Here is a 17,537-nt window from a genome sequence, read left to right as displayed (position 1 = left end):
ATAGAATTGAAGACTTGCATGCTTCCACACCACACACATAGGGGTCGACCAAGCTAGTTGAATATCCAAACAAGGCTGTTACATCAAATTAAGAAGCTGATAACCATTAAAAACTGGCGTACTGCCTAATAAAGAGGTAAAAAGAAGTGCTGAAATGAAATTTCACATATTCCTATTCACAGGTCAGCATATTGTGTATTAAAATATTGGAATTTGGGCATTGCTGATTACTACTGTTTAAAACTTCTGAAATATTAGTTGTAAAAAGCAATATTTAATTGAATATTAGATTATTTGTTGAGTAGTTAAATGTGATAAATTTGGCACGATTAATATGGAAAATAATGTTATTAAAAATATCTGAATAATTCTACAAATTCAAGTTTAAGTAAAAATCAAAACAGCAGGTACACCAACTGTTTGACAAAATGCCTATTTTAACTAATGAAAGATATGATGATTTTTATGCACGAGTGTTTGCATTTTGCAATAGGTTTGACAGAATGTCACCTAAGTAAAAATCAGGAAATTGCAAGTGTGGTAAACAAAATTCCTGGTAGCGATTCTTACAGTAGTATTAGAGTTATGTGTCCTACCAGCCTGAGGAGTTAAAATTGAAAATATCATTTTCAGATTGCTTCTGGTAAGTGATCAGCACTTGTACATTTCAGTTTTAGGAGTTGTAAGTTGGTACCAAGGCTTGAATTCAGTGCTTAAAGAAAGATGAAGACAAATCAAGAACTCATGTCAGAATTTTTGCAAATTTTTCAAGAATATTAGAATAATTAAACAACAGTGCTAACGCATTTAGAGCTTTTAAAACCATAATTATCAGTTGGAAGAGTCGTCATTTGAGGAAAAGGAGAAATTAGAACAAATCAATGACCAGAAACCAATATTAGTTGACTCTCATGTTGCATCTGTGGCAATTAATGAACCACCTTCATATACACAAGCAACAAACAAGGACAATAAGGTAGGAAAGAAATTAATCACATTATCAAATAGAACAAAAGATGTCTAATGAATGGCTAAGGATAGCTAAGGAGGCTAATTAATGACCACTCACATAAAACAATACCTACAGGAAATTAAAGAAAGCATTTGCTAATAGGGACCATGAAAAGCAAGCTTTTAGGCAACAGCGAGGTTCAGAACTAAAAGGTTTAGTTGGTCAATAGGTTCTAGAAGTGGTTTATCTGACAATGAGGATAATGAACTGGGTGAGGATTGCAGAAAATATATTCCCACCCACCATTCTATTCTAAAATGGCAAATGTAGAGAGATGGAAAAGAGTAGAACCAAGCAAAGCTAAGAGGAAAAGGAAGAATGTCAGTAGATCCAACAATTCTAAGATAAATGGTAAAAAGAGGAAAGGAAGTCATATCCAAAATGTTTTAAACGGTTATGTAGAAGTAGTAAAACCAACCCCCCAAACCAATAAATGATGATATTATTGTGCGTATCGCGCACACACCCCGTCTTTGACAGGGACCCCCAAGTTGTGTCCGTCTGCCCCGATGGATGAAAGAAACTCGCATATCCTTGATTTGAATCCCGAGTTTGGTCGTAAAACTTTAAAATCGGCCAATAACCCGAAAAGCCATAGAGAGTTAAATTGTGCAAAGCGGTGTCATTTGGCCGACAAGCAAAGAAATCTTCAGAAGCTCACAAAAATCTTAAAGGGGATAAATCGGCTTTTGGGCCGAAATTACCAGAAGAAAGTCAAGTTCGCAGTTGCCCTAGAAAGCTCAAAGTCATGAAATATAAATCACGCAAAGGAGCTTCTTAACCCGAAAATGAAAACCAACTCGCAAAAGGGCATTTGGGAAAGCAGTGATTATCATTCAAAAGGAAAGAATGAAGTTAAAATCGCGTATTGAGGCTCATCTAGCCAAAAATAACAGCAAGAAACTCGCAAAAAATGGCTCTATGAGCCGAAAATCGAAGCCATCCCCAGTTTGCCCAAAATGAATTCATAAACCGAAAGAGAGTTACAAGTTCGCCAAACACTTCAGTAAGCCGAAATTCAAAAGAACTTAGAGGTTTCAAATTGACTTGGTAGCCCGAAATGCAAACTGAAGGCTCACAATATAACTTATTAGGCCAAAAACCTCTAACATCTCGCAGAAACCCCTCCTAAGCCATAAATTGCAGAAAGGAGAAACTCGTGATTTCAACCCTCTACAGCCGAAAATGGTTAGCAAAATACAAGTCGCGCATCTTCCCAATTTGACCCGAAAATCACCAAAGCTTGCAAAAGAGGCTTTTGAGCCAAAATTAGCAGACAACTGAATTTGCCAAATGAAAGGGAGAGTCGTGCAACATTACCACATTAGCCGAAATTTGGAGGCTTAAGGTTGAACACAATATAAATCGCGCAAATCGTGCCATGAAGCCGAAGTTGGAAGTCAACAAGTCAAAATCGTGCCGAATGACCAAGTCACCATTTTCCTATGACTGTTCAAAAAGGGTATCCAACTCACAAAATCGGCCTATTAACCCGAAAAAGACCAAAAGATCAAGTTCGCACGATAAAGTGATTCAGGCCGAAAATGTAATGTGCAAAGTTCGCAGGTCACACATTAAGGCTCATTTAGCCAAAAAGAGGAAAATAAAATCACTCAATCTCTCAAAATCGCCAAGAATAAGGGTCGAAGTCTGTAAAGAGTACAAGTTCGGCGCCTTCCACTAAAATGCAAGAGATTTAAAACATCGCCCAATTCTTTCAAAATCCTGAGTTTTGTAAATTGAATGAGTGAAAAGCTTGTAAAATGGCCGAAATTTGCAAACATCTCTCATTTTGCCTATTTCACCAGAAATTGAAAAGGGAGGCATTTTAACAAAAAGAAACATCTCTCATTTTGCCTATTTCACCCAAAATTGAAAAGGGAGGCATTTTAATAAAAAGAAACATCTCTCATTTTGCCTATTTCACCCGAAATTGAAAAGGGAGGCATTTTAACAAAACAAAAGCATCTCTCAAATTGCTTAGAATTCCTGAAATTGGTAAAAGAAGACATTTGTTGCAATCCAAGGTTTAAGTTATCTCACATTTGACCCCGTTTGCCCGAAATTGTTTAAAGCAGAGTAAAACTTAAGCTAAAAGTCTCTCATTTTCGCTCAAGCACCCAAATTTTGTTGCAAGAGAGACATTTAAATTCAACATCTCTCAAAACACCTCAAACGCCAAAAAATTCAAACAGAGGCTTTTTCAATATAACCAAAGATCTCTCATTTTAGGTGAATGGCCCAAAGTTTGAGTAAAGGCATTTTAAACTTAGAATGAATCTCACAAAAGGTGTCTAATGCTCGAAATTCATTGTGAGAGAGGCCCAACGTCAGTGAAAATTGAATATTTGTTAAATTAATTTATTTAATTTTTCAAAATGATTAATGCAGGTCAAAATTGATTGTTTGCAGGACATTGTTGGAAAGAACTAGGAGAAAGCCTGAAACGCAAATTGAAGAAGGATTGCGATCAGAGCCAGGCGTTGGAAGCTGGAGGGGAAAAAGATTCAGGAGCGCGAGATTGGAACCAAGCATTGGGAAGCGTGTTGTTGGACCCCAAGTTGAAGTCCACCACCAAGACCAAAGACCAAAGGAAATTCAGAATGCAACAAGTCTATGCATTCTTGAGAAATACACAGCTGGATTTAATTCCATGAATTCAGTTTTAAGAACTGAAATTGTTTAATGTAAAATTGCCTGTGGGCCCCAATTAAAATATTTTGAAATAGAGGGGAAACAAGTCAGTTGTGGCCAGTTATGTTCAACTACCAGATAGACCTAAATTAAAGCCAAATAGTGGTAGGAAGTTGAGATAGTGGTTGGATAGATAACTAAGAGTTTTATGGGCATGGGTTAACGTTGCCAGCTTCTGGAAGGCAGGTTGCGGCCCTTGGATGCAATCAATCCTAGCCACCGGTCCGGCATCTAAATCCTATAAAAGGCAGAGGCCTTTCTTTTGTAAAGGGTTAGAATTTTGTAGTTAGATTTTAGAAGTTAGAATAGGCTAGAAGTTAGAAGGTTAAATATTAGGAATAGCATAGAGATGCTGCAGAAATTGTTGTAATAGGCAGCTGAAATCAATATATAGACAATGATTTGGTGCTTATCATCTTGTTTTCATTCTGTTTGCATGGTTTCTTTCAGCTAGTTAATTTTAGAGTGCGGGGATTTTAATTGTGAAGTGTAGAGGGGTATTTGATGCATTTCTGGTTCATACCATTGGGGGTCTGCTGATTGTAGGTCACCGTGCATGGTTAGTCTGAAGCCAAACTGTGCTTAGTTCAACTACAGGTGTTCGTCTTAGGCTGTGCCAGAATTGGGTGCCTAAAACGAGTGTCTCTGGTCTGAAAATCCTTCATCCCTTGGAGCTTGCACCGTTCTTGTCTAGTTGTGAGGGTGTCTCTAGCAAAACAGGAATTGATTTATCGAAATTTGTCTACCCACTGCATCAGTTGTTATCATCCTTGTCCTTAGGTCTCCTAAACCCTTCCTCTTTGCTTTTCATTTCACATTTCGAAAATCGCAGTACACGAGCTTGTTGCAAAACGTAAGTCCCCTTGTGCTCCCAGCAAAACACATCGACCGTTGAGTTATCCTGCAGTCAAGACCTGACAATCGAAACCTTGAGGTCGTCCCCATTGATCAATTGAAACAGCATTAGGGATTTCCTTATCTCAAGAGAGGATAGGATACTCAACGAGTACATTCTATTCTGCATTGGCCGGATGGAGTCATAGTTCCACGATTTTAGCTACGTCAACAGATACATTGCTTAATTTGGAATGTATGGGGATTAGAGTCTCCTAATAGAAAATATATAATCAGGAATCTATGTAATTAGAGGAAAAATCTTGACTTATTGCTTCTTCAAGAGGTTAAAGCTGTGGGATTTCAGTTGGCAAGTAGCCTTCAGTTTATTTGGAAGAATGTTAAAGCCTTATTTACCAAACATGAGAGAGGAAGAGGGAGAATTGCAATGTTTATAAGTCACAATTGGAGTAGGCAGATTCTAAAGACAGGTGTCTCCACCTGCAATCAATGTTTGCGGGTGGAACTTTGAAGGATGGTACACATTTTGGTCTATGGGCAGTATATGCATCCAATGATTATAAGGAAAGACTAAAACTTTGGCAATAGATGACTGCTAAACTACCTAGCATCCCTTGGATTGTTTCTGATGATTTCAATATGATAGAGTATGAGGATAAGTATGGGGGTAATAAATGGGGTTGGAAAGGCAATGAGAATTTTTTTGGGGAAAGACTTAAAGGGGCTCTTAAGTTATATGATCTTCCTAAAGGGAAGAAAAAAGACAATAAGAGTATTTGGTTTACATGGTGTAATAATCAAGGGAATGGGAAACGAGTGTACTATAGATTGGACAGGGTGTATGTTAGCGAAGAACTATTTTGTTTTGAAGATATACCCAATGCTAATTGTGTTCAAGTTAAATCAATGGCCTTGTCCGACCATCATCCTATAGAGGCTAGTATTGTTTTCAAGGGCAGAGACACTTCTAAGGCAGACAAGAAAGGGTGTTTTTCAAACTCAATGTGAAAATTCAAAAACAACAAGACACCATTGATGGGATCTATACTCTCAAAAGTCTTACTAAAGCTCTCAATCACAAAGATGACCCGGTCACATATTGGAACAAAATGATCGATAACAAGCAAAAGATCTTAAGAACACTAGGGAAGAGAAATGCCATTATCAACAAAGGAAAAGAGTGGATGCTTCAGGAGAAATTGGTTGATATTGAAGACAAAATATAGAAGAATCCACATAATGCAGAGCCAAATCACAATCTTAAAGTTACACAACATGCATTAAGGAAGTTTCAGACCAGGAAAGCTCAAGGGGCTAAGATGAGGTCAAGAATGAATTGGCTTAAAGGTGACAGGGGTTCGAAATTCTTTTTCAATGTGCTTAAAATTAAACAGAGCAAAGAGGCTATTGGTCCCATCCAAGCAGATAACTAATGGCTCCATGACAACAAAGACATTATCAGAGTATTTTATGAGTTTTAGAGAATGTTTTTACTGCTGAGGACAAATTAGAAAAGTGTCAAGACACACGAAGACTATGTAATAGAATGATTCCAAGGAAACTCTCACCGAATATGGTAGACCAAGTCAATAAGGAGATTTCCAATTGTGAGATTAGAAATGCTATTCTTTCATTCAAAAATGGGAAATCACCTAGAGCTGATGGCCTTCCTTTTGAATTTTATAAATCTAACCTTACCCAAACTAGATTCATAAAAGGGAGATGCATTCTTGAGAACCTAATGACTAATTGGGAAGGTCTTGATTGGGCTAAGAGGGATGGGCAGAAAGGGGGTATCCCACTTCTAGATTTTGAGAAGGCGTATGATAGAGTGGAGTGGTCTTTCATTGCTACTATTCTTGAATCAATTGGTTTTCCTAATTCATTTTGCAGGTTCTATTTAAGGATGTGAATGCCCATGTGGAAATAAATGGTGAACACTCTGAAGCCTTTTCTTTGGGAAGGTCTATTAGCCAGGGGTATCCTTTGGCCCTTGCCCTATTTGTTATTTCCTCGGAGGCACTGCAATATGTATTAAGGTCTGAAATCCTAGGTCCTTGTCCTAATGGTATTAAGCTACTTGATGATTGTCAACTTATAAATATTCAATATGTTGATGATATAGCCTTATTCCCTATATTAGAATACAACAATATGATAAGCCTGAGATATAGACTTGGTTTCTTTTATGATGCATCAGGCACAAAGATATTTGAATCAAAATCCATTCTACTAGGATGGAATAAGGATGCACCAGAATGGTTAAGTGGATTTGGATGGATTTGGGAGGGACCAAAAAAAATTGTTCGATATATTGTATCCCCTTTTCAATCTCTCCCACACTACCTAACATGTGGAACTGAATGTTCACCAAAATTGAGAAGAAACTTAACAATTGGAACAGAACTTATCTATCCCTTGCTTGCAGGATAAAAGTTTGTCAAAAAGTCCTCTCTACGTATTCAATATACTATGCATCATGTTGGTTCTTTTCTAGTTATCAAATGAATGATGTTCAAAAGGTTATCAAGAGATTCCTATAGTCAAATGGGAAGGGGGGTAAAACAACGCATATAGTTAGATGGGAGTGGTGTTGTTGCATGAATAAAGAGGATGGGGGACTAGGATTGAAGGACTTGAAATTCCATGGTGTTGCACTTGCCACAAAGTGGATTGTGAAGGCGATAGAGGGTAATGAGCCATGGAAAATTTTAGTCAAGCAAAACATTCAAGAAGCCTATCCAAAGATTGCAAGAAGGTGGAATAATATCCATTGGATAGACAACCCTTTTTCTAGTATTAGCAATATACCTTCAGGGTCTATTGTCTTTCGCAACATATTGAGGGCTTGGGAGAGTTGTAATGGGAAAGAAAGATGTAATGAAGTTATTATGTATATAATCAAGGTGCAATACAAGGTTTTAGATCTTCGTGGTGGAACATTTTACACAAAGATAAACCCCTTGCACTATTACAAGGGTGTTCTGCTAGGAAGTGGAACAATCTAGGTAAAATTACAAGTTGGGAAACATTACAGGATAAATTTAATCTGTCCAATAACAATAAAAGAACATATTCAGTGTTATAAAAGGGACTGATAGAATTAAAACAAATAGTTCAAATGGAAGACGAAATTAAGTGGTTCTCCGGTGTGAAATGGGCAGATGATTCTTATTGATGTGTTTTTTATGCACTATGCAACACAGAATAAAATACTAAGTATTCTATCCTCTCTTGAACAAAATCCCCCCAAGTGCTAAGCTGTGTGATCAAATGGGATAACTCCAAGCTTCTGAATGTCAGGTCTTGACGTGCCCTTGGATAGACTCAATGTGTATGATGTGATATTGTTGGAATCACAAGGGTGACTTACATTGAAACTTGAATGCTTGAATGTTGTTGGAACGTGGAATTCACTTAACTTGAAAAAATAGAAAAAAGAATAAAGCGTTGAGAAAGTTAATCTAATCCTAAGAAAGTAAGGAACTATGAATGATTCAATTTGACTTTGCTTTGCCATGCAAAGCAACAACTCCACAAAGTTTGGTGCAATCTCCTAAGGTAAGCGTATGATGTTCAAATCAAAAATGGAAAGCAAAAATGCTAATCGCTCAGATAAGAACAAGTTCGCACCAACTTAGATGTGAGACCGAAAGATGGATGATACCTAAAGAGGAGTGGGCAAATAGAGGGTGTAGATATTGCACTCAAGAAGCGGTTGAGACAGAATGGTATTACATCATGGAATGTTCAGCTTACAAGGACATCCGGATCAATTATATTGAGACATTAAAAGGGAACAACTTGGGTCACTTGTTCGAAGAAGAGAATATAATAAGGGTTGCAGATTTTTTGGTCAAGTTACACAGTAGAAGATCCAAGATTCAAAAAGAAAAGGAAGTATAGGTGTTGGGTTTTTGATATACATGTTTCATCATTGGCTATCTGTGGGTCCCATAGGCTACTTGGCCTCATGGACGTGATTAAAAACATTCATTCATTCATTCACTACCAACAGCATAAACACCATCAAGACGATGCATATCAATGAGCAAGTAGTAATAGAAGTTAAGCTTATAAAGAGTTCAGTCAACCATCCAAGATATTTAGCGATCAATGAAATACTAGTAGTATGAACATAGGAGCTTCAACATTAATCACGCACAAAGATCTTCCATCCATCTAATTATCATCATCTAACTTGAGGATCCAACAAGAAACTATGCAATTATGTAGAAGAAACAACATATTCCACCATATCTTCAATGAAAAGGATGTTTATTTACAAGTTTGGCAACAATTTCTGCCTTCTCCTACTCTACTTCTAATTGCTACTATCTAAGTACTGACTATTGTCTGCTACTAAACTATTAACCTTTACAAATGGGGAAATTGAGCCTTATATAGATAGCTTTTTACAATCGGTGGCTCAAATTGACTCACAATAAGTGGCCAAGATAGAAAGATAGAAACCCTAATTAGGGTTTGTTACACCCATTACAAAGCATTTAAAGCTCGACCAATGACAAAATTACATTGAGTGGGACACATGTCCTTCATTGAATTATTCACCAATAGATGATGAGGGTAGGTATCTCAAATTTTGTGCCCCTATGTGGTAGTTTTTTGCCTCGTTGGATGAGTTAGATGCATTGAATCTGGACACCTTATCTTGAAATGAAGTGATAGGATTGAAGATGACTGGGCACTACCTCAGCTAGCTATACACCTTGTAACTCATCACAAATGTAGGTGATTGATGCATATCTCTTGATACTCAACATTTTCAAGTGCCCGCAATGATGGAGGGAATGAGATGAAGGTAGCAGATATTCCCAAATTGCATCATCTTCTAACTTTGATTAACTCTTCTAGAAGTATCTCCTTGATCCTAGATTCCTTCGCTGGAAGCCTCCGTCTTGGATAACTCTCTTGATGTACTCACAGCAATTCTTGGATTTCCAAAGGAAATTTAAGGTAGTCATATGTTCTTCTTCCATAATAATTCCTTTTGTATGATGTCTTGAACTTGTCCTTGATCTCTTCTATGTGGTGAAATCTCTCTATTCATGAGGTAAGCCGGCATCTTCATGTCTTGTCTTCTCGATCTGCACTTGTCATTGTGAATGCCCAAATGTGCTTGAGCTCTCTCTTTGCATCCACCATCATACTAGGGAATTCCGCCCTATGATGTGTTTCATCTTTCAACCTTAGAATCTTTCATCCTCACAAGCTGGTGAGATGTCCTTCTTTACCTTGAATGCATTATTCTTGGCATTTCATCTGTTGTACCTCCTCATTGATGATGTTCACCGTCACCTCATATTGATGAGTCCTTCTTCCTTGCTTCCTTAACCTGAAAAGAAAACACACCTTGCTCAAGATATAGAAGAGAATAACTTCGTTCTTTGAATCAAAAATGAACTCCCTTTATTTAATCTCTAATTTCCACATTCCAAGGTCTGATTCACTGTTGTTCTGAAATCTGATTTGTCTTATTTTCAGTCTGAGACTTTACTTTTATGTCTTATTTTTCACTCTTTCTGATTTTGTGACTTGATTCCTATCTAAACACATGCAGGGTCGAGCTTTTCAGAGGTCACTGACAGTGACCTAGAGCAGGCCGGACTTTTCAATGAGCACTGGCAGTTTGGGCTTTTAGGTGAGCATAGGAAGTTCGGACCTTTTGAGTGGTATTGACAGTCACCAAAAAAATGATTGGACTTTTCATAGGTCAGTGACAATAGCACTAGGAAGGTCATGCTTTTGATGCACCACTGGCAGGGACATCAAAGGATAATTGCAATTTGCCAATTTAGCATTTCACCATGCTTCCACCTACTACTATGCAACATCATTAGCTTTAAAATTGTAAGGCATTGACTTCAAAGAACGCTGATCTCAGTAAATTCATAAGTCTCCTAATCTAAGTAGGCAACAAGAAATGATCTTAAGGCAGATCGGAGATCTTACCACCAACTGGTAGTGCTAGAAGAAGTAGGTCGCAGATTTGGATGAGCACTGACTGGAAATGGTCGGGGATTTGGATGAGCATTGATTGGAAGTGGTTGGGATTTTTATGAGCACTAATTGGAAGTGGTCAGACTTTTAGGGGGTCATTGACAGGAAATGGTCTGACTTTTAGGAGGTCATTGACAGTGACCCAAAGGTGTCAACTTCACTTGTTCCATTAGCTGGTTTAAAGCATCTCAAGTCTTTGCTAGAAGATTCCACCTAAGTCATTCATCACTACCCCTCGAAGCATCAAGCATTTAACTCAATCAATGTTCATCTTGCCAAGTATAAGACTTCCACACCTTGATCAAGCTTTTGAAGGGTCACAGGAAATGCTTTCAAGGTGGTCAATCTTTTGAGACCCCACTGGCTGGGTATAAGGTAGGTCAGGGATTTGGATGAGCACTGGCTGGAAGTGGTCGGGCTTTTCATAGGGCACTGACAGTGGTACTGACAGTGACTCAAAGAGACCAATTTTACTTGCTCAATCACATCAATCTCTTCAAACATCAAGCACTCATCCTGATTGACTTGCATTAACCTCTGAATTCCTATGATTGACCTCCACACTTACCCCTATCATCTCTACCTCTGATGATGATAATTGAATGAAATAATCATCATGTATTGTTCATCCCTAAGGCATTTGAAAGCTACACTGACCTCACTTCAACCCAAAGAAGGAAATATGACCGAACAACTTCCTGGCAATCTAAGACACTATACTTCCTCACTCAAAAGGCAATAGCAAAAGTCACTACTATACAACTAACCTAGAAAGCAAAAAAAAGTGGGGGTCCCCATTTGCAATGGGCCAATGTGTGAAAACATCACAATAGTTCTCCTTTTCTGAAACTTAAAGCCAAGTGTCTTTATAAAATGCTAGTCCAGTCCAATTGCACTCTTGAGCATGTTAATAGGGTTTGGAATCCTGATTGGGATGATAGAATGTGGTCCAAAATTTTGCCATGTGCTGGTCGGGTATGTCAGATACCAAAAAAAGATGTTTTAAATGGGAATTCATGATTCAGAAATTACCATTTAATAATAAATCTGCTAAATATCTTGTTTGTGGATGTCCTGAAGACTATATGCATCTGTGTTTCAAGTGTAGGTATGATGTTTCTATCTGGTCTCTGTTGATGGGTCATATTGTTGGTTGGGATGTTTGTGAGGTTAACTCTTGGTCTGAGATTTTATCTAGTTTTGTTAATGGGCTTACGAAAAGGCATGATAAGTTTTGGCTTTATCTTTCTACTGAAATATTATGGTTCTTGTGGAAAAAACGAAATGAGCATCTCTACCAAGGTAAGGATAGGGTCCGTACTGGGTCTGTTTGTAGACTCACATGTTTATTGACCATTGAACAACTCACCCTAACACTCAAGCTTCCAGCAGACAGATTCATGAAGGTGTTGATAGAAGGGTTCTCTCCATTGTATAAAGAGGATATTAAAGAAGCAGACTACGGGCCCCAAGACCTGAGACAGATTGACAAAAAATTTCAAGAAGAGTATCTTGACTTCCAGAATGTCTACATCAAAGAGCATTAGTACCAGCTTAAAAGGGATGCAGCAGTGAGGGACATGGACATGACACATCAAAATTTTGATACTACAAGCTGGGAAAGGATTTCCCACCCACTAGGCACTTATGAATCCTTTAAAGAAATCAGAGTACAGCCAAAAGATAAAAACAAAGGTAAACAAGTGACAGTAAGTGAGGAACGAAATGAGGAAAATGAGGATCAGCAGGGAGAGGATGAAGAACAGCAAGATGGGAATGCAGAACAGATGAATGACGAGGAGGAACAGCAGGGCGACAAAGAGAAAAATTATGACAGTGATGGAAATCGGGATGAAGCTGATGACTAGGGACAGGACAGAGATGATGATAGTTAATGTTATGCAGTCATATGTATCCTTTTTCTATATGTATATTCAATTATATATAGTTTCTATTAGGCTCCTTGATGTACTGGTTAAACCCTAGCTTCTTGGTATCTCCGTATGCAATTTTTGTGATTTGGAGCCTGGATAGACTGTATTTAGTGATCTTCTTGATCACTATCTTATGTATCCAGAATTATGCTCATTTTGATTTAATATAATTAGTATACGATCTTCAATCTAAAAAAAATAGAGATAGAAAGACAAAATAGATAATAAATGCATAGAGCTTTTGCATATGATAGTTTGTACAATGTAGAGCTCTATGTGGAGATGTAGAATAATTCAAAATAGAAACTGACATGTGATATAGTTAGTTTAAAATTTAGTAAGAGAATCTAACATATGGCATAGCCCATGAGTGCAACTGACATGTTGTGAAAATAACCCTAAGTTTAATAATTGACAATCACTAATATTCATAAATGTGGTTACAGCAATGCATATCAAATTGATAACATTAAACTAGAGATAGCAACGTAGATAGTAAATGGATAAAAGAGTAAAAAAGAAATATGCATGAACTACAAAAATGATATGCAATAGCTTATGAACCATACTAATGTTCCAAGATATTGCAGAGTAATCAATTCCAAAACTAAATAACAAATGCTCCCAAAGGAACACACATGAATATTGTGCTATTGAAAATAATTCAATGAAATTCATATATTATTTAGTTACTTCCAACTTTAGACACAATAAGATGAACTTACAAATCGAATACAAATCCTACCTGTAGAATACCAATGAGAACAACGCCTAACTCTCCACTTGAAATGATTCGACGGGCAAAACGACGACAATCAACATCTTTTTTCACACTCGATCCTTCTGCCTTGCATTGTAGAATACTAACTTCTTTAAAATCATGTTTCTTGTTTGTCCATATTATAGAGAAACGATTGTCCCACATGACCTCAATTTGCCTACAAAAGTTAATTATTGGTGTGACCTATGACACAAAAACAAAATCAAATCATCAAAAAGACATTTTAATTAAAAAAGGAAAAGTCTCATACGACCAACATAATGTTTTCAAGATTACAATGCCAAGTTTAAATAAGACTCTACTCAAATCAGGTAAATCATCAATAACATATGGAATATAAACTTAAATGCATTTCCTAATTCCTTAAATAATTGAAGACTAGAATATCAAGCAAAAGTAATCCAATCTCAAAGACCTATAGCCAATCTTCCAAAAACCAACCAAATCCAAACGCATTTACTAGAACGGACCAAAAAAATATTATATTTTGGCAGTTACAGTTCTATAATAGGAATTTTTTTACCAAAAAGTACAAAAAGAAATAATACAAAATTCAAGAGAGAAGTAAGAAGAAAGATCTATAGGATACATGTCAAGTTCTAATCTCATTGGCAAATCATGTTTTTGTGTTTCAAATATTTGATGATGCAACTTCAGCAATCTCAAATGCATTAATAATTAGAAAAAGCTTGTTGTATCCATACAGAAATTTTCATATCGAATCACTATTTCAGTCATTCTTAAAATTCCTTGTCTTGTGACCCATTCTTGAATCCTTGTCATGCTCATCAAAGTCATTTTTGGCATTTCTAGTCAATCATTTTGTAGATTCTACAAAAGAATCTTTCCAATGTGTTAGCATTTTAATTTGTGCAACTTAGAATGGGAGAATGAGAGCTCAAATCCAAATATATAGACTTGTAGATAGAAATTAGGACAAATTCAAATATTCAAATATAATATTCCCTCGAAAAAGGCCCTCATATAACTTTTAAAAACAACTTATGCCTCCCATAGCCTAGGCATCCCAATTGGAGACACACTTTTTGAAATATCAATTCACTTAAATATTAAAAAGTCACTTTCAAAAGACTTGAGCAAAAATATTAAATAATTTCCATCACCTTATGATAACTCATCAAGACATCGGAAATGGAGAATCAAACATGCTGAAACTAGCTGAAGTTGAAAGATGATAATTGATGCCAACATGACCACATACTATAAATAGCAATGTTCTCCAAGAACCAAAGAGAACACACCCAAAAAAACAAAAAAAGATTGATCCATGCAAGAACTTACTATAAATAGCAATGTTCTCTGATGACCAAAGAGGACAAAACAAAAAAAACCCAGAAAGATTGGTGCTAGACGAGCACTTACTAAAAATAGGATATACTATAAATAGAACTGTTGTTGAAACCCATTGAAACTGAAAAATGAGCTCAACAAGAACATTGGAGCCCTCCTAGTGCATCAAGAAACCTATGGAAAACCCTAAAAACTGGCCAACACTCCCAAAACAAGATGGCGTAAAAATTGTTGAACGTCCGGAATACTGACAGGGGCGGGGTGAATCAATATTCCCCTAAATAAATTAAAACTCTTAAATAACCATCCACATAACATAATTAATTGGAGTATGGGAAAGAGAGAAACAAATAACACTTGACACCAATATTTTTGCGTGGAAACCCGTAAGGGAAAAGACACAGAGAGGGTTAACTCTCAATATTTTATAACCAGTAATAAAATATCATAAAAATGCTCACTGACCGAATAAGGCTCACTACCAAAGGGCATATTACCCAAAAGATTACATACAAAATGAACTATTAAAGTTGCATCTTAGCATAGAGTATAGTTCCAATTAGGTTCGTACACAGATTTTGCACACTTCATTAGCTTTGTTGTCGCATATCACTACTTACTTCTATATGTTCCTTTTCTCTAAATATCTATATGTCAAAACATCAATATATATATATATCAAAATCCATATATGATCTATGTCAGCTTCATATCCTACATACCGCTACACTTTACACGCTAAGTGATTCCTTTACATGAGTCGGCCAAAACATGATGTACGAGTGTCCATTGGAATTTGCTCATTATGGCTCATCCTTACTCTTGTCCCAAAACAACAAAACAAGATGTTATCATTTGTTAAGATGCAGACACATTTGAGCCGACTGACTTGTTCCAAAGGAACAAGGTCATTACCGGATAGGGATACCAAACCAATATCTTTCGGACCGCTTCATACTGACACGAGAAGACTTGAATGTAGGTTCTACAAGCATCCTCAAACTTACTGACAAAACCGCATACCGAAATAGTTAACTACAAAGAAGTGCAGAGCAAAATTGGCATGTACAAATGTAATCTAGCCTACCGAACTTGCTCAAAAACCTGCCCAAAAGCATAAAGTTCATGTTGCCCACAAATATCAAGGACAACAATCCAACATTCTCCCCCTTTGTCATTGATGGCAAAATACAAAAAGGAGTTACCACGATTAACTCAAAAACAATCTTTCAAAAACTGCACTACCAAATTGCTAAAAACTATGCCAAAAACCATCTCCTTATGTCTCCCCCTTTGACCTTAGAAATTTATGTTGTCCGATTTAAATCTCATGTTCTTGCCGATTTCTTATGTTCTTAGTTTAGCGACTTTATGAAAACCGGTTGCAAATGTATATTATCTAATTATAACTACCACCTTGGGAGACGTGTTAGTTAACATTGGTTAATCCCTTGAGAAGACGTGTTGATTAAAGATGAACCGACTTGTGTATAAGTCACGTTGCTTGGCGCCACCATTGAACTGGTATATAGACCCATTCCTTCACTCTTCCAAGGGATTGAATTAGAAGTCACAAGCAGATCAAATTATTAGAAGACATAAGCAGATCGAATACATTCATACATCAAGCAGATCGGATATATCTTATCCTACAGCAGTCCAATAAGCAACAGCTTGTGTTCTTCTATATCAAGATCGAGTTCATTCTCCAACAGCGTGTTCTCATTAACAAAGGACATTAATTGACATAGAAGTAAGATCGATTAAGAAGAAATAATTATACAGCAGTCCTCTATCCTACTGCATTTCAAATTGTTCATTACAGTCTAGTGTGAATTGTAATCTATATAATCTGATCACCAAATTTAACATGGTATCAGAGCAGGCTAAAGAAAAAATCAGATCAGATCTATAGAAGCAAGGTTATCTTCCACTTTTGTCCTTAAGTTCGACTACTTCTATCAAACGTCAAGATGGTGAATGGAATTAGAGTTGAAGACAGACTTGAGGGAGCATCAAACTTCATATCTTGGAAGTTTAGAATTATGCTTGCCTTAGCTGAAAACAAATTAGACGAATTCGTGAAGAAAGCAATACTGGAACCAACGGAAGATGAGAAGCTTCAATGGAAGAGATAGAACCACAAAGCAATTAAGATGTTGGTTGACTCTGTGAAAGATCACATTGTGCCAATTATCTCCAAGTTGGAAATGGCATTAGAGGAAATGTATGAGATCAACAACACAAGCCGAGCCGTTGCATTAAAGCAACAACTTCACCACATCAAAATGACGAAAGAAGAATCCATCACCTCATACTTCATGAGGATTACTGAATTGAGAGATCAACTCTCTACCATTGGATGCACTATAGAGGGCAAAGAGTTAACCATGTTGGCACTCAATGGTCTCCCTTCATCTTGGGAGTCATTTATTCAAGGGATAAGCGCAAGATCAAAACTTCCTAAGTTTGATCGATTGAAGATAGACTGCATTCAAGAAGAGTCAAGATTTGTCACAAGAGGCATTGGTCAAAGTTCTACAAATGAAGATATTCATGTTCTTGCCTCTCACTCCTCAAAGAAGAAAGGTGAGAAAGGACACTTCAAAAGAAGGAAGGATATTTCAGAAATCCAATGCTTTAGATGTGACAAATATGGTCACTACGTAATGAAATGTCCAACCAGGACTATGCCTCAAGCTTCAATTGCGGATGTTGGTGAGACTCTTCCACAAAAGGATTCAAATGGATTCATATTCTGATTTGAAAGAGATAAGTTTTATGGTTGAATAATGTTCATGGATTTCATATGTAGTTATTAATTCATGCAATTACATTATGTGTGTTATTTGTGAAACAAAATTGTCAGCAGATGTCCGCTTATGACAAGTTGCATTTGGATATCTTGTTTTTTAAATTTCTTCAATTT

The 17,537-nt window shown here is 36.8% G+C and overlaps 1 protein-coding gene across 6 annotated transcripts in view; it reads right to left on the bottom strand.

Moving 5' to 3' along the window:
- LOC131034233 (CST complex subunit CTC1) overlaps positions 1 to 17,537 on the bottom strand; it is a 143,224-nt gene that overhangs the window by 87,109 nt on the left and 38,578 nt on the right. For all 6 annotated transcript variants that reach the window (XM_057965649.2, XM_057965647.2, XM_057965651.2 and 3 more), the window contains one exon: positions 13,262 to 13,480. In XM_057965649.2, the coding sequence (XP_057821632.2) occupies positions 13,262 to 13,480 (219 nt within the window). The remainder of the gene's footprint in view (positions 1 to 13,261; positions 13,481 to 17,537) is intronic.

The sequence above is a fragment of the Cryptomeria japonica genome, chromosome 3, assembly GCF_030272615.1.
Source record: "Cryptomeria japonica chromosome 3, Sugi_1.0, whole genome shotgun sequence".
Classification (NCBI taxonomy): Eukaryota; Viridiplantae; Streptophyta; class Pinopsida; order Cupressales; family Cupressaceae; genus Cryptomeria; species Cryptomeria japonica.
Note: the sequence above shows the minus strand (reverse complement) of the source record. Positions and strands in the feature narration are given on the sequence as shown.